General features: G+C 42.8%; 2 protein-coding genes across 3 annotated transcripts in view; one reads left to right on the plus strand and one right to left on the minus strand.

Annotated features, from left to right (window-relative positions):
- LOC147194509 (low-density lipoprotein receptor-related protein 8-like) overlaps positions 1-10830 on the plus strand; it is a 53009-nt gene extending 42179 nt beyond the window's left edge. The window contains exons 11-18 of one of the 2 annotated variants that reach the window (XM_086128572.1): positions 11-238; positions 822-940; positions 1177-1316; positions 2435-2576; positions 3891-4043; positions 4723-4998; positions 6317-6385; positions 8204-10830. In XM_086128572.1, coding sequence (XP_085984698.1) covers positions 11-238; positions 822-940; positions 1177-1316; positions 2435-2576; positions 3891-4043; positions 4723-4998; positions 6317-6385; positions 8204-8532 — 1456 coding nt within the window. In that variant the 3' untranslated portion in view covers positions 8533-10830. Of the gene's footprint in view, positions 1-10; positions 239-821; positions 941-1176; positions 1317-2434; positions 2577-3890; positions 4044-4722; positions 4999-6316; positions 6386-8185 lie in introns of both variants that reach the window. The other variant, XM_086128571.1, reaches the window with a different exon arrangement.
- A 609-nt stretch (positions 10831-11439) lies between these two features.
- LOC147194510 (KN motif and ankyrin repeat domain-containing protein 2-like) lies at positions 11440-25904 on the minus strand. The gene is made up of 10 exons (XM_086128573.1): positions 25770-25904; positions 19564-19620; positions 17351-18703; positions 15593-15653; positions 15193-15504; positions 15026-15110; positions 14731-14950; positions 14512-14654; positions 13433-13633; positions 11440-11912 (listed from the first exon to the last, which is right to left on the minus strand). The coding sequence occupies exons 2-10, from the start codon at positions 19577-19579 to the stop codon at positions 11817-11819; spliced, it is 2487 nt and encodes an 828-aa protein (XP_085984699.1). The 5' UTR covers positions 19580-19620; positions 25770-25904; the 3' UTR covers positions 11440-11816.
- Between the last annotated feature and the right edge of the window lie 1922 nt (positions 25905-27826).

A 27826-nucleotide genomic window follows, 5' to 3' on the forward strand; every position in this document is an offset into this window, starting at 1 on the left:
ACTCCTGCAGCGCCTTCATCCACGAGGCCGGTGACCCAGCCCAGCAAGTCCAACTGGTGGATTCGTCACTGCAAACCCCAGCCGGTCTTGCTCTGGACTGGCTGCAACACAATCTGTACTGGACCGACTCTGGCGACAAATCCATCTCGGTGGCCTCAGTGGACGGAACCAAGAGACGCATCCTCATCAACACTGATCTGAGCGAGCCCAGAGCCATAGCGCTGGATCCTCATCATGGGTGAGGTGTAGGACGTGTGCATTCTCAATCTATGATCTATGATGTGTGTACGATGCATCCACGACGTGATTTGCTCTATTTGTTTAGTTATGTTACAACCCACTGACACCTTTGGCATTTGAAAAATAACTTCCCAACCGTTGCTCCTTTGTCACTTTTGTCCTGATGTGATTCAGATGGCAGTCAATGAATTTTCATATTCATATTCCAAAGGCGTGCCGCTCAGACGCAATATTAATGCGAAACGGCCAATTGAAACACAAGAGTTCATACTCAGGAAGAATGAAGAGCACACAGAATACTGAACGTGGCGCCAAATGACAGCTCGTACCGCAGGAAAACGTGTAGGTGTTGTAAAGTTGACATTTTTATCCGTGGATGTTGCTGCGGTGGATTGATTGATATCAAAGTTCTTCTTCACGCAGCTGTACGGAAACCAGAATAGACTCAGACAAAATACAGACAGCAAAAATAAGACGCATACGGAGGTCATATACAAATTCAAAGGATAAAAAAATAAAAAATAAAAAAACATGTTCACATCATGTCCAACCACTACATATTCTTTCTTTGTTGCATTCAGTTTCATGTACTGGTCCGACTGGGGCACAAGAGCCAAGATAGAGAAGGCCGGGATGAACGGAGTGGATCGGCAAGTGCTGGTGGCTGATAACATTGAGTGGCCCAACGGCATCACGCTAGGTAAAACAGCTGTTTATCGGGCCATGTAGTGTTGTGCTAAGATTGCTACTGACCATTGAAGTAAGATGAAGCCTTGAAAGGCAATTAGGAACTGCGCAGAGCTTATGGATGACATCGATATTACTCGTGATCAACTAATCGAGATAATCTTCATTTCTTTCACACAATCAATGATGGGATTTGTCGGTCAGAGTCCAAGTGTGCCTTGTGGGCAAACGTTCAATTTGTGTACTCAGACGTAGCGAACCGCCGTCTGTACTGGGTGGACTCCAAGCTGCACCACATAGCCAGCGTGGACCTGAACGGAGCTCACCGCAGAACGCACATGACATCTGCAGAGACGCTGGGACACCCCTACGCTCTGGCTGTGTTTGAGGTTTGTGTCATTTTATAGATTTACAGTCTGTAATCTCAACATTAGGTAGCAAGTCTCCTGCATGGCTAAATGTCTACGCTATCATCATTCCTTGCTCTTTTGAGAATCGCAGGTGGTAATGGTGAATGTGAAGTATGTACAGTATTTTCTGTACTATAAGGCGCACTTACAATAAATGGCCTATTTTAAAACGGTTTTCATATATAGGGCGCACCGCTTTATAAGGCGCACAGAATAGAAGCTCCAATAGTGGCTGTGGTTGGGCTATGTATCCACTAGATGGTGATATGCTCAAGGAATACAATACAATACAATACAATACAGTACAGCTTTATTTAATAGAGCCTTCACAACCGCTGCAGCTGTAACAAAGCTATGAGAACTGATCGCAAACGCGGCATATAAATTCCAATGGCATTACAAACCAATAAATGAAAGACAAAAGATATGAAGACAACTGATTCAATAGAAAGGCACACAAAACTTTGTGGGCTCACATCCTCAAGGGGCTAAATATCCTGAGAAGACTTGCTTGTCTCCTTCTTCCTTCGTTTAGTCAGTAGTTAACTATGCTTGTGGTATTATCTTTGCTTCATAATGGCTGCGCACAAAGTAGTTGTCTATTTGAGTGTGTGTTGGCAAATGCACATGTCAATTTGTGTCGGGCCAAACCCTTTGATGTTACAATTGATTCCTGCTAATAATCGGCACTCGATGGCATAGAACACTAAGAGGGAAACAACCCAATGGAGAATATAAAGAGACGGTTAACACCATATATAAGGCGCACCGGATTATAGGGCGCACTGTGAGATTTTGAGTAAATGGAATGCTTTTAGGTACGTACGCCTTACAGTGCGGAAAATACGGTACTTTTCAACAGGTCGGGCTTGTGTCCTTGTGTGTCAGCTCCCCAGCAGCACATGTACTTACTGTCAAGTCGACGAGCCCATTACAGCCTAACAGGGAATGCCTGTGTGACAAATTGTGGGTGAAGGACCCTTTATTTGTCCCGCCTCCCTTGCGAGGGGGTTGATCGCAGTTCCAGACTACAAGACTAATTACCCAGGCCTACTCTAAAATGTACCGTTTCTCTTCTCTTGACTCTTCTTTTGCAGGATCGTATCTACTGGACAGACCGGGACAAAGCATCAGTCTTCATGGCCAACAGACTGACAGGTCAAGACATTCACACTCTAGCTGACAACCTCAACGATCCGCACGATATTGTGGTCTTCCACCAGCTGCGCCAGCCGCAAGGTGCGCGTGTGACTTTTTCAGTGTTTGCAAATTGCATTTGCACGTTACACACTCTGACACCCGGATTGGGTGTGAGCTCAACCGCATCTATGAGGCCACTCTATGTGGGAGTGTGTTAACCCGCACATATAAATAAATAATGAGATGAAGTTTGGGAGTGGAGCGCACTTATCAAGGCACTAAGCAGCCACCGATGTCGCCGCAAACCTGCTGCCTATCAGATTTCCACCGCAGAATGGTTTAGAATCGATTGCAAATGAAATGATTGCTTGGCAATTTTTTGTCAAGCAATCAGTTTGTGTGTGAATTGTACCGAATTGGCACCTTATTGGATTGGCATGTGCATATGCTCCAGTCTTCCAGTTTAATGTACAATCACAAAAAAATATTATCAGGCCACCCTTGTTTCCTCTGTTTTTAATGCCCTAGTAGGCTACCACGAATTGTATGGAAAAATAACGATGAGAAAAAAAATAGCTCATGATAGTGTCATTGAAGAGCCACTCTACATGATTTTCTTGATAGTAACCAAAACCACTGCAATTAAGGTTAAGCATGTCAAATTATGCGGTCAGCTATATTGTGTCGCATTCACTGCATTCTTCAGATAACAGAATATACATTTGAACAAATGAATGAAAAATGGAAGAAACAAAGAGGTCTAATCATTTTTTGTCATGGTTGTCTATGCAGGCTATATTCAGGCCATGCATTCGGTTTCGGCGCTTAATCCAGTTCTTCGTCCCACTGCATTGCAATTATAGAGAAATCAATACCACGCAATCCAAACAAACAAACAAAAAAAAAAACATATAACAGCATAGAGCTGTACAGCATGTGGAGTAATTCGCAATCAATATTTATTGTCAAAAACAATGAAAATATAAATAAAATATATCCTGCTTACCAGAAATGATCATTATTAAACTCCAGGATGGTAAAAAGCGGATGCTGGCCCTGCTAGGAAATCAGCCCCATTGCTAATTTAGTTTAAATTTCATTGCCCGGGCCTATTGATTCTGAAGGCACAGGGCAAATTGGATTGACATTCGTCATATATGATTGACAGGGGTCATATTTGATTGAAAAACATTTAAATAACTAACTATATCCGCATACAGATGTAGCTCTGCAGCCAAGAAATGCTACAAAATGAGAATAGACTGTTGGGTCTAAACGAATAGAATTTCATGGAAGCCATATTAGAATTCCAATGTATATCCTCATGTATTCCTAAATTCAATATGTGATCATTCAAAATGCAACGTTGTCCCTTTCCCGGACTCTCATCTTCTCGTCTGTCACGATCCGCAGGTCCAGACAGCTGCAATCTAGGCAGTGAGGCCAATGGAGGCTGTGAGTATTTATGTCTTAAGGCGCCACAGATTACCGAGCACTCTCCTAAATACACCTGCGCCTGCCCCGATGGACAGGACCTTGGCCGCGATATGAGGGCCTGTGTACCAGGTGAGACTTATGGAATGCAGGAAATGGAAACTAATGAGGCCTTAAAGGGATTTGTGGAGCACATCACAACTATATTATGTCGCAAACCAGGGGTGTGCACTCACTTCAATGCATTCGCTGCACCTGCGCAATCTAAACAGATCCACTTATAAGAGCCATGTCACAAATTTCGCATTTACGAAGAGAGCAGTTTGCACTATGATTGATTTACTGCAGGGGTGTCAAACTCATTTATGGCGCGGGCCAAATTTTAGTTACCGTTTCACTTGGAGGGCCGATATGACTGAAACCATATACAGAAGTCAAGAATAACTGTTGATTCAAATCGTGTTTAAGTTACTATCATGAGGGGTTTGGTAACAAGAAAATGCTTCGGATATATGTCTTATTTATTACATATGATAATTGAAAATTTTAATCGACATTTTAGAAAGGATCATGGAAGTTGACATGTTTGAGCTGCTTTCGCGGGCCACATAAAATGACGGGGCGGGCCAGATTTGGCCCCCGGGCCTTGAGTTTGACACCTGTGATTGACTGCATTGTTGTCATCAGCAAATAAATTGACATTTTTGGGGGCTAAGTTACAATGAAATGCAATCGATTAAAAATGTCAAACCTGAGTTTCCGAATGACAATCTTAAAAGTAAAATGGGTTCCCCCTCCCCTTTGCGTTCAGCGCCGAGAAATGACATGCCGGCCTCTCACGCACTTCCACCTGCTACCACGGCAACAGAAGACTATCTGCCAACTTCAGAGGGAGTAGCGCAGGCAGACGCTAGCCCACGTTTGACCACATCACATCTTCCTTCCCTGGAGCCGCGCACCCCTCTCAGCACGCTCAAGACGGTGTCATCGCAGGAGTCCAAGGCGCTTGGATCTCATTCGACTGCAACCGTCACCGTCACTGTGGAGTCGACCACACCTGCAGGGGACAGCAGTGTGTCACAACACTGTAAGCGAACTTGGAACTTATTTATTCGTTCTTGCTTATTTTTGGGATGTATTGTAGAACATTATTCATTCATTCATTTTCCGAACCGCTTCGTCCTCACTAGGGTCGCGGGGGGTGCTGGAGCCTATCCCAGCTGTCTTAGGGCAGTAGGCTGGGGACACCCTGAATCGGTTGCCAGCCAATCATTAATTGCGATCAAAAATGTAATTGAATGTTACATTCATTCTATCAATACCCTTGAGACATTCCCCCCTCCCCCAATAATTATTAAGATATGTTTTGTACAGTAGCTTATAATATATTCTGTTTAAAAAAAAAGAGGAAAAATGGATTTAAAGTGCATTTATTGGGGGGGGGGGAAATCCCATCGTATACTGTTCTCAAGCTATTTTCAGCACTTTACATTGCTAATGTAGCGCATGTAAATAACAGACACAGGGAAGGCAGGCCATCAGTATCAGTGTGTGAAAAAGAACGAATTTGATCATGTTTGGACATTTACGGGGGCGTCACGGTGTTCGAGCACCTCCGCCTCACAGTGCCGAGGTGCAGGGTTCGATTCCGGCTCCAGCCTTCCTGTGTGGAGTTTGCATGTTCTCCCCGTGCCTGTGTGGGTTTTCTCCGGGAACTGAAGTTTCCTCCCACATTCCCAAAACATGCATGGCAGGTTAATGGAACCCTCTAAATTGTCCCTAGGTGTGAGTGTGAGCGCGGATGGTTGTTCATCTCTGTGTGTGCCCTGTGATTGGCTGGTTCAGGGTGTACCCCGCCTACTGCCCGAAGAAAGCTGGGATAGGCTCCAGCACACCCCGTGGTCCTTGTGAGTAATGCGGGTTAGATAATGGATGGACATATATGAGATGAATACTGGATGGATGATTCTGCTCGTTGCCTTTCTTGCAAATAATATCAGATCCTTACACAACGTCAAGACTTGCACATCTGCCTTGTGCAAGTGAGTTATATACACGACTGTGTGCGGAAAGAAGAGAAGGAATTAGAGTGGAGCTTAATGGAGCCTAGATGGATGAACTGAAGACGGGAAAGCAAACTCCCAATGGCCGCTTGAGGGTTGCACGTTGGGCTTCCAATTCATATTGTAGATTTATTCGACGCCTTTACCCCTTTGCGCCTCGTAAGCAAGTGCTGCCCGTTTGTTTTATCACCTTTCCCTTCTACCTGCCCTCCGCCTCCTGTCTCCTCCTGATCGCTCATTGTTGCTCACACAATGTTATACCTTAATTATCCTTCATCCTCCTTATTTACACTGTCTCTCTATCCCGTCCCGTATTCTTCTAATGGTGCTGTCTCCTTCCAGCTGGAAGTGAACATTTCCTCCTTGGAGAGAATCTGACAGTGGCTGTTTTAGGAGTGGTCATCCCCATTGGTAAGTCACATTAAAACCTCCTCCTCTTTGTTTGTCTGCCGCTGTCTGTCAAAATAGTCCATGCAAAATGATCAACTGTGGCGCCAAAAGAGAAGCTTGGCCCAAAAGTGCTCTTCTGTGACGTTTCTCAGGAGTCACAGTCTGTGTGTCTGACATTGCTGCATTATTCACTCCACATGATGTCGTGCTGGCTTTTGCTGCAGCCGGTCCTGCGCACACATTTTCATTTGGTCTGCGTACTTCATCCATTCATCCATTTTCTAATGCATTTACCCTGACATGGGTCACGGGCGTGATTCAGCCAATCCCAGCTGTTTTCACCCTAAACTGGTTGCCGGCCAATTGCAGGCCACACATAGACGAGCAAACATTCACGCTCACAGTCGCACCTGGAGACAATATAGAGTATTCAATTAACCTACAGTGCATGTTATTGTAATGCGGGAGGAAAATGAAGTACCCCGAGAAATCCCACGCAGGCACGGGAAGAACATGTAAACTCCATACAGGAAGGCCAGAGTCGATCTTTGTGCTAACCATTCGACCACCCCGCCGCCCTTACAGTGTACTTAAGGTAGCATGTGAAAGATTTAAATGCCCACAGAGTCAGAGAGATATTTATTTTACAAGCAGCTAAATTGGCACCTCCCTTTATAGTGCTGTTGTACACTATCGTCACGTGTTAGCACCATAATTAACAATGTTTCATGACCGCTTTTTTTTTTTTTTTACCAAAAAAATAATAATAAAAACACAAAACCCAGGCGGATAATTGCACAAGGATTAAAAAAAAAAAAAAGAATCACATTGTATAGCAGTTTAGCAGTATTCGGTGCTTGTCTTAAAAACATACTTTTAATCCAGCGCGATATTTAATGTCTTATGTTACAAATGTATACAATATAAAAATTATAGGCGGCCGGGTGGTCCACTGGTTCGCGCGTCAACCTCACAGTGCAGAGGTACCGGGTTCAATTCAAGCTCCGGCCTCCCTGTGTGGAGTTTGCATGTTCTGCCCGTGCCTGCCTGGGTTTTCTCCGGGTACTCCGGTTTCCTCCCACATTCCAAAGACATGCATGACAGACTGATTGAACACTCCAAATTGTCCCTAAGTGTGTGTTTGAGTGTGGATAGCAACCGGTTCAGGGTGTCCACCGCCTACCGCCCGAAGACGGCTGGGATAGGCTCCAGCACCCCCCACGACCCTTATGAGGATCAAGCGGATCGGAAAATGGATGAATGGATAAAAATAATACATATGTTACTCTCAGCTTTGGACTAATGACAAGAAAGAGCATGATCTGTGCTCGTATCCTGCAGTCAAATAGCCCTCATGGATCAATTAGCCACACTAGCCCATTAGCATTGGCAAAAGCTGCTCGTGGCACTTATGTGCACATTTTGTTAGCTAGTTCCATATTGTAGAGTCACCTAATGTAACGATTGTCTCTCCTTGGTAAGTTAAACAATTTAAGTTAAATTATGTCGGCTTTTCGAGTACATCACTGTCATTTTTACGACCACTCGATGGTTTCATTACGCTGTCTTTCCAGTTTTTGGCCAGCATACGCGCAGACACAACACACACAATGTGCTTCACGTAATTCCAAATATGAACCAACCTTGACATATCACACCTTGGCTGAGCCACCCACACAAACACTCGATCACGTTCATGTCGCTCTGTTTCCCCGCATGCCACTCGCGCTCCTCCCCGTGTGTCATTTCACGCCATGGGCTCGTTATGCCTCATTAACGCTCCCCCTCCTCCCCCTGCGGCTGTGTGTTAAATGCATGCAGTTCCTATCGTTGCCACAGTGGTGTTCGGCTTGGTCTGCGCCGGCATCTACCTGGTGTGGCGGAACTGGAGGCGCAATTCCACCAAGAGCATGAACTTTGACAACCCCGTCTACCGCAAGACCACCGGCGAGGGTGAGGAGGACGAGATCCACATCGGTCGGACTGACGCAATTGGGCATCACGCGCACCACCACCACCACCACCCGTACCCGCAGGGCGTCGGCATGGGGGTGGTGACCTCGGGAGGTGGCGCCTGCCCGCAGTTCATCACCTTACCACTCGGAGGCAGCATGCCCGATCCGGGGACACATTGGTATACGGAGCAGCCCATGCTTTCCACTGCGTGAGCCAGGATAAGCGGCTTTAGGGGAAAAAGATGGCTGCCGTGACACACGGGGAGGTCAAAGGTGACTGGGGAAGTACATATCATCAAATGCCATCCACAGCCATGTTCTATGCCAATGTTCCTAATCCTACAGATTTCGACCGCTACAAAGGTTCTCGTTGCTGCAACCGGATCTATTTTTTTTCTCTGATGACGTCACGTTTTGCATTGATGGTGTGTGTGTTGCGAGTCATCTATTTTGTAACTAAGCCACTGAGTATTTTGTCCTCTGTGTTTATTTGGGATCGGCGTTGGGCTGAGAACTGACAGTAATTGTGGCTCTGCGTTGGAAGGGACAATCTGTACAGATTCATAATAGAATCAATGGCTCTTTCAAAATGAGCTGTGTTGTCGAAGATTCCCTGATTTTATTTGAAAAAGTTTCTCAGCAGTCCAGACATGGTAAGACTGAGTTGTTTGTTCTCTCCGAATGCCATTCCACACTGATCAACTGAGAGACTTTACTTTTTGTTTGACCCGCGACACTCGATAAAGCGAAAGGATCCTAGCTTTTCGTAGTCTGCATAAAAGGGGAAAAGGTACATCAGAAAGAAAAGGCAGAAATAACCACTGAGTGGGTTTCCTTATTTGTCACTGTGATGTTTCAACGTTAGAAAGTTTGAGGGACGCAATATATCATTACTTTAAGTCAGGAGAGAATATTGCAATCGTATGTGTTTTTGCCTGCTATTTACATGTATAGACACGATAAAGAGCATAGATGCAGTGTAGGAGTGATGGGCAACTTCAATGGTGGAGGGGACCACAATTTTTCATCAGCGTGATTGGGTGGCCGCATAGGACCGCACACTTCCCAACCGTCTGTATGACGGGAAAAAATTTAAACCGTGCATATGTGACAAATATGTGCTCTTAATTTTTCATAGAAATATTTACCATTGTACAACAAAGGGTTTGAAGCAAACAACAAAATAACCACCAAATGTGTGTTATTTTCCAGCTCTCTTGCACAAAAGTAACCATTCGAGAAAGGCAAAATATATATATATATTATTGAGGTACAATGTTTCCAAATCTGCCCCCCCCCCCCCAAAAATTTTTTTTTAGGCCTACTCACATTGTAGTATAGGGCAGTTTAAGACCCGGTGCAAATGCAACTAAGCCAAGTGTGCCAACTAGCGGTGACTGGTGATACTACAACTTAAATCTACACACCTGATGAAATGGACTGAAAAAAATAGATCTAATTTTGTCAACCCAAAATATTCAAACACAAATTCTGATGAACCTAAAATGTGTGAATAAATAATAATAATTCATCGAGGGGTCACTCAGAGTGCTGCCAGCGGCCCATCCCTGCAATCGAGGATGCAATGTGTAGTAATTGCATTACAATTCAGCCACTCAGTATTACACACACACACTGTGTCTCCTACCAACCTATCTCATGTATTTTTGTATTATCACTGTTGTCATTATGATCATAATATCGGAGTGGGAGGCCCCGGCAGGTGTCACAAACCAATAACGTACATTCCCCCGTCTCCCTAATTTCGACACGGTGTTCACATTACTCTGTAAACATTCTGGTTGTGTTTGTGTGAGCGTGCGTTCACCGAAATGCATGTGAGTGCTGTTGTACATCCCGCGGCCATATTGGAGCCGTTTTTTTGAAACGCTCTCTGTTGCACAGCCCTCTTTGAATGCCTTCCGTCTCGCATGAACGTTTGTGAAGCCGTGCACAGTTGTGTGGATGAATGGCTGCCTAATTTGTGCGTGGATGACGGCGTCCAGGGCGCTTTTGGGACTCATTGATATGTAAATATGTTTTCATAAGGTTTTTGATAATGTATAGCCGACGGTGATTTCAAAGAGATGATGTACATAAGATTTTAGATAAAAGTGTCGACACGTATCCTAATTTATTTGTACAGAGAGCACTGCATTCCCTGCTTGTAATGATTCACCAAAGTCGTTAGTGTTGTTTCTTGTGCGTTTTTGTTTTGTTTTTTAAATCAACCAGCCTTATTTCTATGTTTATGTAAAATACTGCGGGCCCTCTTGACGTTTATTTCTCACAATTCACATTATACCACACGGGTCAGTGTTGCAATTATTGTAAATCAGTTTTGTTTGTGCCTTTTCTTTTTTGGTCGTTGTTTTTATTTTTCTTACTGTTCTCATGAAAACACGGGACAATTGCAAAGACAAAACTCGATTCAAACCGAACTGGTTCCACGTGTTGATTTTCGGTATTACTTTTGAATATCTTGGGACATAAAATCTGGAATTTTCTGAATGTGTCTCGCTTTATTTCACTGTAAACAGCATACAGTAAGTTATGGGCTTACTACCAGTAGCAACAATAACACGACTAATATACAGACAGCGTTAATTCGTATACTTATTAGCGTAGCGGGTCGATCTGCATGCCAAACTCAGTCGTGTGCTCTCCTCCAGTTTGTTGGATGTCACGTTTCTGATTGTCACACTTGAACGAGATGGCATCAAATGCCTTTTTCCGTGTGTAGTTTGGAAGGCCATATGGATGCGTGCGATACTTACAATGGCTCATTTAAATTTGTTGCTCCACCTGGCATAAAATAGAGAGAGCAGAGCTTGTCCAGCACCGTGGATTGCTTTATTGCAGACTTTTTTTAAATTTCAATGTTTTACTATTGTAAATTTTGAACTGCTATTTCTGAATTAATATTTGAGATTTTATTTTATTTTATTTTTTTTATTTTGAAAGACATGCACTATCTGCTGCTCAGGTTTCTCCGTACAGCAAGAAGGCCGATGATGAATGCGTTCACTTGAAATTCGGATATCTTGGGTGCCGCATTGATGGGAATGTTTGGATACGCCAAGTTTGTGTGCCTTCCGCTCCAAGCATATCCGTCAGAATGACACGCGCAGGGAATGCCTTCACGGATGTCTGCAACATCGTTTCCTTTTTAAGTTGTGTATTTCATTAGAGCTTTATTTAAAAATAAGTCAGCAATTGAAAATATATGATTGCACATATCATTTAAAAACACACACACACACACAGATACGCTTGTGTGGGGGTCAGGAAGAAAAAAAAACATACCTGTGCAAAGAACTTGGCAACAACAACAAAAATAATACAGTAATTTCATTCGTAATCGTAATAAAACACTCATGTAACACACTGATCATGTGGAGTCTTTTAAGATATAGTTGACCGAATGCTTAAAACTTTCTCGCGAAATAAGGTCAACTCGCAAGGCGTCGTCTCGGTGACACAAAGTCTCTCCGACATCACGACTGAGCTCGAGCCTTCGCGTGGGCTTGCAGAAGAGCGGCCGTGTCACTGTGCGAGCAGAGCATGGCGATGGAGAGCGCAGTACGACCACTCTAAAAAGAAGGAAAGACAGGAAATGTCCATCATATTTCAAATCGGAGCAGAATCGGTGCGACGCGCTTCTTCCTGAACCAGTCGGGTACGGAACTGGGCCCTTGATTTCATTTACTGTATTGGCCCGAATATAAGACGGTGTTTTTTGCATTGCAATAAGACTGAAAAAATGGGGGTCGTCTTATATTCGGGGTCTAGACATTATACCCATTCACGACGCTAGATGGCGCCAGATATCATTGAAGCGAATGCTGGACTTGACTCCCCAGGCCAAAGTGAACCCCTGCCACGAAGAATAAAAATAAAAAATAGTGCTAAGAAGGAAAAGAGAAGAAAATAATAGAAGAGATAACAGAAAATGGAGAAACGTAGTGACAATCTGGAGAAAAGTGGGTCGAAGATCGGCCAGGTTAACCGGCAGCTGAGGAGAAGTTCTGATGTCATTTACATTTCAAACCAGAGGCCATTCATTTACGAATGTGATTGCACTTTAAATTTGAATGAGGCAAAATAAAATGCTTTTTCTCTCAAATATATTGTTATAATAATTTGTTTCAGATGTACTGTAATTATTTTCTGTATAAAAATTAATTTGGTGTTCAAAAAGTCTTTTTTCAAACTTGAATCTTGAAAAAGAGGGGGCCCTCTTATAATCAGGGCCGTCTTATATTCAGGCCAATACGGTACTGTATGTGCTTGCTTATATGTCGCGGTAACTGTTTGGGAAAGGAGCTTTTCTGTTCCAGCATGACTCTGTCACAGTCGACAAAGCAAAACAATGTTAACATCCCGGACGTTAGCAAGTGCACAGCCGTTCCGATTTACAAGGAGACCCTTTGGAAGAACTTTCTCACGTACAGTCTATGGAAAACCGTATTCGCCATGTATGGTTTTCCTTAGACTGTGACACCGTGCTCATCTTGAAAAGGTTTCGGCCCATGAACCATGTTATTTTCTGCAAAAGAGATTGTAAATCTCCTTGAGTTTTTGCCCCGGTTAAATAAAGGTCAACAACAGCATGGATATAGAAAAACTGGATGCCATCCGAAGTGGACGTGCTTGGAAATGTAGTCGTCCGTTCATTCATCCAACACCTGTTGGGAACGTTACCGTTCAGTGCCTTGTTAGAGGAATGTGAGTTGTGCAGACACTACTGAAACGATGACAAATTGGACATGTACATTTAAAAGTATAGAGGAGGTCAAATTGATCCTTTCAGGGACAGCGGTTACTACAGTGGACAGTTTATCATGTTATCCAGTTACAGGTTTAGGTTCATCCTGAAATTTCACCCCAAAAAATGATTATTAATGTACCCCTAAATTCCTTTGTATACGTTTGTAAAGTGGAGAGTGAGCAAGTAGAATTAAAGTTTGAATGAGAGCGAACTACTTCCCGATTCTGTTTTAACCTTCGTTCTTTAGTATTTTGCTGTGCTAGCTGCTATCTAAAGACCTTTATCTAACTCATTTTTACGAAAGGCACAAGAGACAGCGAGCTGATTGTTTAGCAGTATCACCTGATCAGTCAGGGTCAGATCGCACTGGGTCCTCTCCAGCAGCAGCCTCGCGATGTGCGTGTAGCCCCTCTCGGATGCAAACATGAGAGCCGTGGTTCCCTGAGCATCCCGGATGTTGCCGTCTGCGCCACAGCTCAGCAGCAGGCGGACCATCACCACTCGCCCGTGTCTCACAGCCAAGTGCAAAGCCGTCTGGCCTGTCTGTGTGACGAGATGTGTTGAGTTTGGAAAGTATTTCTCCAAATCGGGCCTCATTAGATGCATTTTACAACACGTCACACAAGATTTCTTTGATTTGATTATTGTCACGGTTCAGTAAACCTGTTCAGGGTTTATCTTGGCTCCCATAACCGTTAAGTGGTGCTTATGTACATCACGGGGCTAATAAAAATGTCCTCGAGCTTCTTCCCACATTCAACAAACTTGCAAATTAGCATCCCTGAAGACTCTAAATCAGTGGTTCTTAACCTGGGTTCGATCGAACCCTCGGGGTTCGGTGATTCGGTCTCAAGGGTTCGACGGAGCCTCTGCCATAGAGGATAAGACACACACGACTCAACGTGTCAATTAGTTATGACACGTTCGCTTGGCCATCAATGGCTGGTTGATTTTGTGCACAATTAAAACGTATGCTTATTGCTTTTTAAAATTCAAATGAATTTTGAACTAATTGTTTAACTTTTTTCAGTTTTTAATAAATGTAGTTTTTTTGTCTTAAATTTGTAAAAAAAAAAATTTTTTTTTTTTTCCAGTAATGAAGCGTTCGGTGAATGTGCAAATGAACTGGTTGGGTTCGGTACCTCTAACAAGGTTAAGAACCACTGCTGTAAATAATCCGCTCGTGGTTTGCCCTTCAATTGGCTGGCAACAATCAGCGCAGTCAACTGGGATAGGCTGCGTCTTCACCGTGACACGAATGAGGATATTGAAAAATGGATGGATGAATGGATTGTAAATGAATTGTCTTAAAATCCAGGTGGATGGACATTTGCGTGTGACCAACTTTCTTGCTCGGCCTCGGGTCGCGCTGCTTATCCGGTCATTGTTTGAAACGATCCGCATTTGCAATGGTGATTTACCTGGCGTGAGCGGATGTTCATGTTGCCGAGCTCCATCAGTCTTCGGACCACTTCCATGTCGCCGGGGTTGTCGGGTGCTGTGAGTGAGGCCAGCATCACTGCTGTGTAACCTGCTTCATTTTGGAAGTTAACGTCGCTTACTCCTGTGTGGCAGGCAGAGGGCATTTTTCACTTTTTAGTTTTGTATTGCTTCCTATTTATCACAAGGATATGTCGTACCTGTGTCCAGCAGCAAGCTGACAATGTCGTATTTGCAGTGGGAAACGCTGTAGTGGAGGACTGTGTTGCCGTTATCGTCGGCCAGGTTGATGAGGAAGGCCAAAAGTGATGGAGTTGCCTTTTTAACCTGCCCCAAGTAGACGTTTACTTTACTGGCCATTGAATTCTCTTCCGCTGCTGTACTGAACCAGTCCTGGAAAAGAACGACGAGGGCCCTCCTCTGCAACCGAGAGATTCTAATATTACAAGCAGTTTAAGTGGAATGTGAGTGTGGAAGAAATACAACCGTACACACCGTGTCATTGGTAGGATTCTCAATGTTGTCCATGTGCTCGTTGAGGAAGCGACAAGCTGACATAAAGTCGGCATTTACCGTCTCACTTGGTACAAAAAAACGGAATGAGAGATATGAGGGCAAAACACTGAAAAGAAGAATCACCTTGTGCGTTCTGGTCTTCTCACCTGCTTTGAGTTGTTGTCTTGGAAGCATAATCCCCCTCCTTCTGTTTTCCCGTGAGCTGAGACTTCATGTTGGCCATTTCTGCGACAGCATCAGCTTCAACAGATGCCGCCCCGCCATCTGTCCGTCCCGATCCACTTCCATGCGATATCACTTGCCTCTTTTGCTCCGTCCCTGTCTTCTGCCTCTCTGCTTCCACTTGGGTTGCAGCCATCTCCCGAGGTCTGATGCTGTTCTCTTCCTGCTCTAAACCGCAAGCCATCTGCGGCACGTAGTCCTGCCCAACTGGATTGTCACAAGCATTTTTTTTGTATCTATTATATGTAAGGAGCAGAAAACAAAGAGTGTTACGTTAACCCTCATTAAAATTGGTTTAGCCACAGAAATAGACTATTGGCTCACCCTTCGTCAGCAGTATTCGAGGTCCAAGCATCACCGTCGTTTTTCATGGCACATTTCCCACCTATAAATTCATGATATGGTGATGACGAATGTTGAAGCAATCAGTGCTACATGCATTGCTATAATGGAATTACCGTATTGGCCCAAATATAAGACGGTGTTTTTTGCATTGAAATAAGACTGAAAAAGTGGGAGTCGTTTTATATTCGGAGTCTAGACATTATACCCATTCACGACGCTAGATGACGCCAGATATCATTGAAGCAAATGATGCACTTGACTCCCCAGGCCAAATTGAGCCCCTGTCACGAAGAATAAAAATAAAAATAGCGGTAGCACGAAGAAGAAAAATAAAAAATAGCGGTAAGAAAGAAAAGAGAAGAAAATAATAGAAGAGATAACAGAAAATGGAGAAACGTAGCGACAATCTGGAGAAAAGTGGGTTGAAGATCGGCCAGGTTAACCGGCAACTGAGGAGAAGTTATGATGTAATTTACATTTTAAAAACCAGAAGCCATTCATTTACGAATGTGATTTCACTTTAGTTTACATATTTAAATGTTCAGATATTAAGATTTGAATGAGGCAAAATAACATGCTTTTTCTCTCAAATATATTGTTATAATCATTTGTTTCAGATGTACTGTAATTATTTTCTCTATAAAAATTAATTTGGTGTTCAAAAAGTCTTTTCAAACTTGAGTCTTGAAAAAGAGGGGGGTCGTCTTATAATCACGGCCGTCTTATATTCGGGCCAATACGGTAATCAAATGCCCTAAAGCATAATGTTGGCCAGTCACTAATTCAGCACTCACAGTAAAAAAAAATGCATGTGAATGCTGAGAGATGAGAGATTCTTACAAGGCTTGAAACAAGTGGTTTCACGCTGCAGTTTGCGAGGCATAATTAGCATTTCGCCCCTTATTAAAACACATTGAATAGCAAAACTGAGAATCAACCGGCGAGGCATCACAGCTGGGCTGTGTCGCTCACATCACCCACTGCGGGTATTTCAGAGGATGACACATTTCAGAGGATGACGCACAGCTTGCGCAGCAACACTTAACTAGCAACAAGCTTCACTTGGCAACAGCTGCAGTTAAACATGTTGTGCAGTCGCTCCCGAGTCTGTAATCATTGTCTCCATGGTAGCAAATAAGATTTTTATTGATATTTATATTTACATTTACGACAAGGATCGTCTGGCGAAAGGAGAAGCCATGTTAATTGCTAAGCTAACCTAAGAGTGATACAGCTAACGTGTTTAATACGGTAAATAAGTGCTTGGGTGATCGAGTCCACTTTTCACGGAGGTCTCGCTGGCACTACATTCAAGAGGAAAACATTCAACTTTGAATGGCGAAATAATAAACAAATTATAAATATCTGGACTATGATGAGAAAATGTATTTGCTAAACAGAAAACAGAAAATTCATACGCTTGATTTTATAAAAAAGAAAAACGTTAATTTGTTATGTTGTCATATTTTAGTTTTTAAATAAAGCCTTGCTTCTGTTCACCGAATTAACCTGAAAAAAAATAGCTTTAAAGAAAAATTTGAAAATTACTCCTTAAATGAAGTCATTGATTCGCAAAACTGTTCTGCAAAAAAAAAAAAAAAAAAGTCGAGCCTTGCTATATCTACTGTATATAAAGCCTTACTGTGAATGCTTGTTCCAACCACAACATTCACACAGCTACGAAATTGCAATGTCTTTTTACGTGCTCTTACTGCAGTAAAACAAAGTTGAGGCTACCTCCATGTTGAAGGGCGTGTCCATTGTTGTGTCCGAGCTGAGTGTAGTGGGATGTAAGGATGTCGACGAGTCCCATCATTTCCTGCTGCAAGGAGATAACCTTCGGGCGTTTCTCTTCCTCTGCCGCACTCAAACACTCCCACTGCTGATCCAGGAGTCGCTTGATCTTATTTATGTGGTGGATGACCACAGACGTGTCAGCAGAAATCTCCATCGGCAGGCAGCTTTCAGGGGATTCAACATCATCTTTGAGATGAGCGTTTTGTCCATTCGCGCTGACACTTTTTGATATCGCCGTGCTTTCATCCGCCTCCTGGTCGACAACAACTCTCTCTGCCTGTAGCCACACGCCGGAATTTGTGACCAAGCGTTCAATCTCTTCATCTTTACCTTTGCTCGCCTTCTGCAACTGTCTCAGCCGCCCTGCGACCCTCTGAAGGTCCAGCTCAGTCTCGTGCAGTTTCTGCTCCAGCATGGCCACCTTAGCCTGGAGCGACGTCACCGTCAGTAGCTCGTCCAAATCCGTGCTCATCCTCCACTCATGTGTAGGATTATCATCTTGACTATTACTAGTACACCGTTCATGGCGTGAATTTTTTTTGTTGTCATGGGTCCCATTGGTGCCAGTGTAAGAGAGCGGTTGAATTTGCGACCGCAGCATTTCTGTTTCCTCCTGTAGCTGACAGATCTGTGCTCTGAGGTCTGGAATGACCCGTACCTCCCTCTCCAGCTCCTCCACATGTTCCAAGGCATCTCGTAGGCGTCTCAACAGGCCTGAGCAATCCTGGGTGTGAGGATTCTCTGGGGAGTCAAAGATGTCTTCACAAGACTTGTTTCTGTCTCCAAGATGACCCCTTGAGCTTCTTAGGCTTGCGGGCTCCTCCATTGCCTCCAATCCTTGTCTCAAAAGAACTGTAAGGGGCAGACTGGAGGCCCGGAGGAGATGGGGTCGGATGTGCTCACCCAAGGGTTGCTCATCAAACGCGCGGATTTTGGCCTCAATTTCTGCTCGGCCACGTGGCGAAATTGGTGACCTGTAGTCATACAGCCAGGAAGTAGAGCTGTGGTGGTGGTCATCGGACAGTCGAGACCTGGGGCCAAGCGCTCCGGTTGATCCCCAGGGGCTTGGACGGTAACCATACCCGGAAGTATTAAGGTGCCGAGGAAGGGTGCTAGCCCGAGGGCCTTTACTCTGGCGCTGGATCGAAATTCTTTTTATGGTTCTGCCTTTCTCAATGTCATCAACATACTTCAGGAAGTCCAAGTCGAGCCGAAAACCATACGGGGTTTCCACTGAGTATGGAAGGTTGCCTTCGATGCCACTTTCTGAAGCTTTGGTCGGTTGCATATTCCCTGTAAACATGAAAATGGCATTTTGAACAATACATTGGACAAGATGCGGCGTGTTATGTGCTTCCGGTGGTTTGATAGCTTCAATTAGAAAGGTAATATGTCCTTTACGGTAACTTGACGTCATTCCAGGAAAAAGCGAGTATATTATAAAGAATTCGATGCTATTAATGTTATTGCTACGCGTTGGACTAGCAACCGAAAGTTCGCACGCAATTGTACCCCAAATGCGGAAATGGTGCATGCATCGAGTCTATTAACATCAACCACTGGATCACTAACCCGAGACTGATTATTTTATTTAGTTTTCTTATTCTCTCTTTTTTATTTACCATTAGCATAACTAGTGTTGGCCGCCCCGTGGTGCAGTGGTTAGCACGTCGACCAGTGCAGAGGTCGTGGGTTCGATCCGGCCTTCCTGTATGGAGTTTGCATGTTATCCTCGGGCCTGTGTGGGTTTTCTCCGGGTACTCGGGCTTCCTCCCACATTCCAAAAACATGCATGGCAGGCAGATTGAACACTCGAAATTGTCCGTCCCTAGGTGTGAGTGTGAGTGTGGATGGTTTTTCGTCTCTGTGTGCCCTGTGATTAGCTGGCAACCGGTTCAGGGTGTGCCCCGCCTACTGCCCGAAGACGGCTGGGATAGGCTTCAGCACCCCCCGCGACCCTTGTAAGGATAAGCGGATCGGAAAATGGATGGATGGATGGATAACTAGTGTTAACATCAACGCATACACCCACAGGCACGTTCACAAATTTTTGTTTGTATAATTGCATAAGCTCCCTGCTATGTAATTTTACATTTTTACATAGCATATGGTGTTTTTTTTCTTCTACTGAGTGACCATTTGAAACATCATACCATTATATCTGTCCATCTTTTTGCTGGATTTGCTGTCACATCATCTGTTGGAGATGTCTGTCAAAAGAAAAAAAAACAAGAAAAAAATTACAACAGAAAATAACACATTAAAATAAGTGCCTGAGCCTTTTTTTTTTTACAAGCAACGGAAATTGTTATGCGGCTACCCATACTGTAAATATATCAAAGGGCGAATGAATAATTACATAATGACTATATACATGAAGTGCGGGAGAAAAACAAAAGTATTTTGGCGCTGCCAGTCCTTGAGGTTGAGCTGTGGTATTTTTGGTGAGACGGCACATCATGCAGAGGATTACGCTTGACGCTGTTTTAGCTTATTGCACAAAATCCAAACAATTGCACTTAATTGCCTTCCTTTTTTGTCCCTCACGTTGTCTGAGTGATGTGCTGCTTTTTTTCCCTCCCACACTGATTCATTTCTTCCATGCACATGGATGGCTGTTATTTTCCTGTGGCACGTCTGATCCTCACTTGATTACTACCCTGCTGTCCAGGATGAGGGACGAGAATAACAAACTACGTTTTAGCCCTTGCAGCTATGGGCAGCAGAAAAGAAAAAAAAAAACATATTTGTGCAGGCATACAAGCATTGTTATGACTCACTGTTTTCCTCCCTTGGAGTTTGTTGTCCCTCTTTGCTTAAATCAACAGTTTGTTTACTTTTCTAACATTTCATAGTCTTCAACTTGAGCTCTGGTTGCACTCAATAATTCAGTTTGACATGATTTTTTTTTTTTTTTATACATCTTCATAAAAATCCACTTTTAACCCACAGCAATGCCCATGGCGCTGGCCTGTGGAATAATTTAGTCATTTAGCTTGCTCATTTTGGTCGGGCCGGTCAGTTTTTAACAAAATAAACATTCTTTCCTTATTTTGCCTCGGTACAAAAAGTAGAAGAAACATTATGTTTTAATAATAATACATTTTATTTATAAGCGCTTTTCAAAACACTCAAGGACACCTTACAATCAAAACTCTGTGCCCATGTGTGGGCCCTATTCGTGTTAACGTGTAGTTCAGTAGATTGAAGGGGTTTTTTGAGTTGTTGTTTTTTTTTTAGGTCATAGTCCCCCTGTTAAATTGGACACACACACACAAAAAAAAATGTAATTGTGTCACTCAAAAGTCAAGGTCGCCGAGACCTCACCTGATATTGATTTTTGAACCTCAAGACAAATGACTCTCATGTGTATGGATTCTTTTTGTCCAGGTAGCTGGAACTAGGGTTGATTTAAAAAAAATAAATAAACATTCAGCACTCTTTAATTACGGTACAAAACGTTTCCTCGACATTGTGTTTTTTGTCATGGAGAAAATTTGGCAAGCTGTACTTTAGCCAAACAGGATGCAGAACACAATGCACTGTAGAAAAAAAAAATGCATGAAAAAAATCCGTAAAACAGCAAAACCGTGAAAGATGAACAGTGTTGTAGCCAGGGATTACTGTATATTTTTTACAACGTTTAACACACAGTCTGTCCATAATCCTAATCAAATCAGCAATTATAGCTTTCTTTTATCTTGAAACAGTTGCAACCCGTTCGTGCACAATCTGTCAACTAAATCTAGTCATCTCCTTGCCGATTCTGCCCTACTGACCTTGTGTGTTCTCCTCCCTGCTCCAGACCACCAACCATCAGCCACTGAGGCATTTTGCAATGCCAGCTATGCCGTAAACAACCAACACGAAATGTTCGGCTGGGAAATTTGACCTCCGTTCTTGAAAAACTCATTAGTAGACCTCAGCAAAAACCAGAATACATGAAATTTGCACACGGCATCTCTTACCGAACAGACACTTCATAATGCGAGCGTGCCATGCATGTGGACCAACATGCACGTTTTCATAAAAAATGTAACCAAATGTGTGCTGGATAAGGTCAAAGCAGCAATATTTCACAATAGGCATGAGTAATCTGAATCTAAATGTACTGTGGAAGATTCTGTTTTTTGATACAGTATATACTGGATGCAAGGTGGCTTTATTGTTGGCAGGAATCTTTCAGCACACACGTTGACACGTCTTAACTTAGCCCATATATGTGGTGTAAAGCTGCGGTACATGTCATCAGATTTAGATGCAGATACTATTTGTCACTGTTTTTATTTTGACAAACTACAAGACGAGAAGAGTCGAATCCACTCCGGGCTGCTTCTCACAATTATTTGAATAATCGATTACTCGGATAAATCTGTTTCAATTTCCATCCCTTTATTCAAAAACAGGACTTTATTTCACATTGACAGTGCACACATATAAATTCATTCTAATTCGGTTACCGGTTTGGTCCATAACATGTCAAAAAATAGGCAAAAATATTCACGTTTGTTTTTCAAAGTGTTGTTTTGATTCAACACAAACACGATCAGTCCTCGATCAAGGAGGACCACAGGAATCGTAGAATATTTACTGTTGAGAAGCTGATATTGCGATCATTTGGACCATTCTAAAAAATCTAAATGACTTCATGATCATTAATAATTATCGAGTATTTTGATAAATCGATGAGTTGGTGTTTAATAATTGCACCTCTGCATGGAAAGATTTTTTTTTTTACGGAGTATAAAATCCTGATTTGGAGTTGGTGGAAGTTGTACAGTAAACAAAACCTTATTTGTTATTCTAATGTTTGTTTATGTCTTGGGTTTTCCCGCCACACGCATATGTAATGATGTGTTACAAAAAAAACAAATGTGAGCTTAACTGCCTCGCGATTGGCTGGCAACCAGTTTAGGGTGCACCCGCGCCGACTGCCAGAAGACAGCTCGGATAGGCTCCAGCACGCCGGCGACGCTAGTGAGGATGAGCGGATTAGAAAAAAGATGGATGGATGGATTTAACTGCCATAATTTACTTGTTGAAGACTTAACACAAAATATCACCGAAGCCCCAACGCTATCTATGTGCCATCCAATTTTGAATGGCTCTGTATTTCCTGCTCTTCAACTCAACAAACAAGTGAGCCTCGAACAGCCTCTCCGGTTCTTACACCTAAATATAGTCAGTCATACATGTCTCCCTTCACCAACATAACCACGAAAGAAACAATATGGCATCTGGGTTAGAAATCTCCCAAGAGTCATTGCCCAACAATTTTCACATTCCCATGTTTAATTGTCTGTGCTTGGAGCCACAAAAAAAAAGAGCATTTACCCCAAAGAGGCCCCTGCAAAACATGACGACAGTCAAAGTTAAATATCAAGAGTGAGTTTAATGCCCTTGGGGTTTTCCAAAGCACCCTGTAACCTGATAACATGATAAGCTGTCCACTGTAGTAGCCGCTGTCCCAGAAAGAGTTAAGTGAAAATGCATCATATTTTGGTTTACAGCAGGGGTGTCAAACTCATTTTTATCGTGGGCCACATTTTAATTACCTTTTCCCTTGGAGGGCCATTATAACTGAACCCCCACCCCCCCAACAACAACAACAAAAAAAATCAATAATAACTGTTTATTCAACTATTGTTTAAGTTACTGTACTGAGTGGTTTGGTTACAAGAAAATGCTTACAATGTGTCTCTTATTTATCACACAAGAACATTTTAAATGTTGGTCGACATTGTAGCAAGCATCATGGAAGTTGACGTTTGATTTGCTTTCGAGGGCCACATTAAATGATGCGGCAGGCCAGATCTGGCCCCCGGGCCTTGAGTTTGACACCTGTGGTTTACAGGAATACTATAATGCATTCACTGTTTTGTTTTGTTTTTATTTATCATCACTGTGGGCCTTCTTTGACCGCCTTGCATGAACATTCATTCATTCATGACCAAACCCACAAATTACATTTCAAGTCTTGACAGCGACATCGAACCAAGACAGACTGCAATAAAACAGGGAACTAAATACAAGCAAACTTGATGAGACAACCAGGCACAGCCCGGACAAGACACGAGTGGCTGGAGGGAGGGGGGAGCTGATTAGTAGCCAAAAGGGACAAAGCTGACAACAAGACAAAGCAAGACAAGACATAACACATGAAACAAAAGGGAAATATGATCCGAACCACAAAAACAGTTCATGACATTATAATCCACATCTTGGATGAAGACACTATTTGAGATTCAGAATTATGCCATTGCCATATTTATTATGCCATAATCTTCTCGACGGCGGAATTCTCTGGCAATGCCGAGGGGGACCTGGTGTTGTTCTTTGAATTAAGCTAAACGTCTGGCCTTACTAAACTAGAAATTCAGGAGAATCGAGGTTTCTGGTTGATGAACAGTCCTGTTCAACTTGGAGAAAAAAAGAATACACTAATGGATTCATTTTCTAAATTACCGTATTGGCCCGAATATAAGACGGCCCTGATTATAAGACGACCCCCCTCTTTTTCAAGACTCAAGTTTGAAAAGACTTTTTGAACACCACGTTAATTTTTATACAGAAAATAATTACAGTGCATCTGAAACAAATAATTAGAACAATATATTTGAGAGAAAAAGCATGTTATTTTGCCTCATTCAAATCTTAATATCTGAACATTTAAATATGTAAACTAAAGTGCAATCACATTCGTAAATGAATGGCTTCTGGTTTTTAAAATGTAAATTACATCATAACTTCTCCTCAGCTGCCGGTTAACCTGGCCGATCTTCGACCCACTTTTCTCCAGATTGTCGATACGTTTCATGCTACCGCTATTTTTATTTTTATTCTTCGTGACAGGGGTTCACTTTGGCCTGGGGAGTCAAATTCAGAATTCGCTGCAATGATATCTGGCACCATCTAGCGTCGTGAATGGGTATAACGTCTAGACCCCGAATATAAGACGACACCTACTTTTTCAGTCTTATTTCAATGTAAACAAACACCTTCTTATATTTGGGCCAATACGGTATTACAATCGTATTTTTTTTTTTTAGGTTAGGTACAGCAGCAGGTAGAATTCCTTTCTGAAACATCAATGCTATGAATTATAATGCACGGTAAAATCCGTACAGTATTACGCAATCTTTCATAGGTCAAACTTAAAAACAAAAATGAAAATATCGCAAGAACCTGATTTAAAAAATAATTGTAAAATTAGCATCATAAACACATTGAGGCACAGTTATCTCTGAATAAAATTAGCTATTTTCCTAGCTTAGCCTTCACCAGTATCCAACTGACGCGGCCTTGGTTTGAGGTAGCTGACATCATCTGTGTATTCGCTGCGTTCTTGACTTATTCCTACTTTCACTTTGAAAAGTGCTCGGGCTGTCAATGAGAACATTTCACGAGATTATCAGCACGTAAGAACGGACAACAACGCAAATACTGGCGGCTCATCAAGCTTGCAAGTTTACTCAGCTCGTATAGTCCTCTGTCTGGCATTTTCAACAGTTTTTTTAAAAATATATGATGGATTTGTGAGGTCATCCTTGAGCTGTGTCCGGCTACCTCCACATAAGAGCAATAAAATCAGCCGGATAATTAACATCAAGTAGTCCTGAACGTGAGCACAGACATGACATGTTGTAAAACATGACTTCTGCCCTCTCCGTCTTCATTTCCTTTCCGCTGGTCATCTGCAAAATGGTTTGCTTCTTTGTTTTTATGATCTTTGTTCTCTTCTTAGAAAATCCTCCCTTTCCCCAACTTTTTGGCTGTACATTCAGCATTTTTTCCAGTGCATAACTGGAAGAGAATTAGATACTAAAACCAGTGGTTTGGCTTGATTTTCTCCTTTCAGACCTCCATTTAAAAAAAAAAAAATGTTTGTGGTCTTGTTTTCACCCAGTAGCCAGCGGTATCGTGTCGGAATTGCGGACCGTCCTGGCATGGTATCCTTGTGTTATCCAACAGCAAGAGGGGCAAACGATATAGTGTGGCATTTTAGCGGCATTGAATTTGTTGGGTATGCGCAGACAAAGCTCATACCTTGAAACAGCTGCCAGAGATTCGTGCAAGAAAAGAGCGTCACGGTATATTCACAGGGAAAGGTTAAACGTTTGCAGCTTTGCCTGCGATTACATAGACATACATCATTATATAGCGTTACGCTGTGACAATCCCTTACAATGTGAAAGTGTAGCTATTCTCCTAAAAGTATGTAGCGCACTTTCTCAGCCTAAATTTAGAGCAACAACTCATTGGGGAGAAAACATTCAAGGTGACCGTTCAGCATCCATGCTATAAAAAAAATGAAACAAAACAAACAAAATCTCATGAATGAATTAAATTAAAAACGTACCTTCATACAAACTTTTCCTCCTGTGATATAAGTTTGGTCCACGGTGTTCCCTCAGCGCCGTGCACCCTGAGTGTGTCTGTGTGTGTATATATGTGTGTTTTCCTTGCTGTCAGGGAGAGTGACATGCCAGGGCTGTTTGATAAATGCCAACGTGCATGCAGCCTCCGCCATAACAGAAGCTGGGTTTGCCGCTGTGTTAAGAAAAAAAATAAGAGAGTAGAGAGCAGGGAGGAGCTTGTGAACATGCCTTCCTACTAGAAACAACAGTCAAGAGGTAGTTTGCTGAGAAAGCCAGCTGGAGGCTTGATGGCATCGTGTGACAAGATGGAGCATTTACTTGAGTGTGGCGTGGAAAAAAAAAAAAAAGTAGCCCACCCCCCAGTAACACAAGTGTCAGTACTGGACCTCCCTTGTACAGAATGTGTAACTCTATCCAATGCGACGGGATCTATGGCAAGTCAACAGAAGGGAGAGAGCACGGAGCTCGTGCCATCTATGGAAGGCATACCCATCATTCCTCATGGATCCTCTTTCATTCTTTGACCACCATCACGCCAGGAACAAAGAATATCATCTGTTTTTCATAAGCACACATACCATATTAAGGTGAGCAAAAAATAACCTTTTGGCCCCATGTACGGCGCTTCACTTTTTCCACATTTTATGTTATAGCCACATTCCAAAATGGAATCAATTCTTTTCTTTTGTCTCCACACAACAAGGTCCCGCAGGTGGATGACAGAGCACAAACCAGGCATGAAGTCAAAGGAATTTTCTCAAGGAACAAACCTGGGGAAGGGTACAGAAACTGATTCCAGTGAACACAGCCGCCTCCATCACCCGGAAGTGGAAGAAATTCCGAACCAGCATGACTCTTCCTCGAACTGGCCACCCGTCTAAAACTGAACAATCAGGGAGATGGGCCAAGGTCAGGGAAGTGACCAAGAAAACAATGGCCACTCTGTCAGAGCTCCAGCAGTCCTCTATAAAGAGAGACCCTTCAGATCAGGTGAAGCTTGTCCGTGCTTTTATCTCCAGTAGACTTCATTATTGTAGTGGTCTTCTGACTGGATGCCTTCAAAAGTGCATCGATGATATTAGTCCACTCCGGTAGAGGCTGCCTCTCACTTAGCTGTAGAGTCGATTTAAAAAATCTGCTACCGGTCTATAAATCACTGAATACATTAAAGAAATGCTGATTGAATATATGCTACTCACAAAATGTTAGGGATGTTTGGCTTTCAGGTGAAATTTCAGGACGAGCCTTAAATGCATTCAAACCTTTACAGGTGAACTTAATGTGACTTTCTGTAAGCTTTTGAATGCGCATGACGAGTTATTGACTTTTTTTTTGTGGTGTACTCGCCGTTATTGTTAACTTTAGTTTCAATGAATTGTTTGAGATGAGCAAATCACCAGTGCATCCTACTTAAACGTCCTATTTTCATGATGATGTCCCTGTAGCGTGAACTTTTGACATTTTCCATTCATTTCACCTGAAAGCCAAGTCAATTTTTGTGAGTAGTGTAAACCCAGTCGGGCTTTGAGGACTGCAGTCTCGAGTCAATTAGTGGAGCCCAGGTTTCAAAAGCAAACACGGTGAAGCGGCATTTAGCTGTTGCGCGCAAGTGGAATAAACTGCCAACGGAAGTAAAGTTAGATTCAAAATCCACAACTACCCAGCAAGTGGGTCAAGAAAACAACCCAGCACCTTTTTTTTTAAGTGTGTGGGCATTCCATGTTTTTTTACACTGTCTGTTCACCATCTTTCATGGTACCAGGCATTCATATGAACAAGAAATTGAACAAAACCAGGCATTGTGATATATATTTTTTTAACTCTCTGTGTGTGCTACTGCAAAAGACTCATTTTACCGGTAGTTAACAACTAGTTGACTATGCAAGAGGGAGTCTTTGTTTCTCGCTGTTTCCTGGTGTAGTAAATACACCTGACCTAACTTGTATCGATATGGAATATGAGCTTTTTAATAAGCTGCTACCCTGCCTTGTTTCCCACCAAGGATGGAAAAGGAATCATTAAGTACTGAAAAAAAATA

Source organism: Hippocampus guttulatus, chromosome 14, assembly GCF_054856545.1.
Source record: "Hippocampus guttulatus isolate MCC_2025c chromosome 14, RoL_Hgut_1.0, whole genome shotgun sequence".
Taxonomy (NCBI): domain Eukaryota; kingdom Metazoa; phylum Chordata; class Actinopteri; order Syngnathiformes; family Syngnathidae; genus Hippocampus; species Hippocampus guttulatus.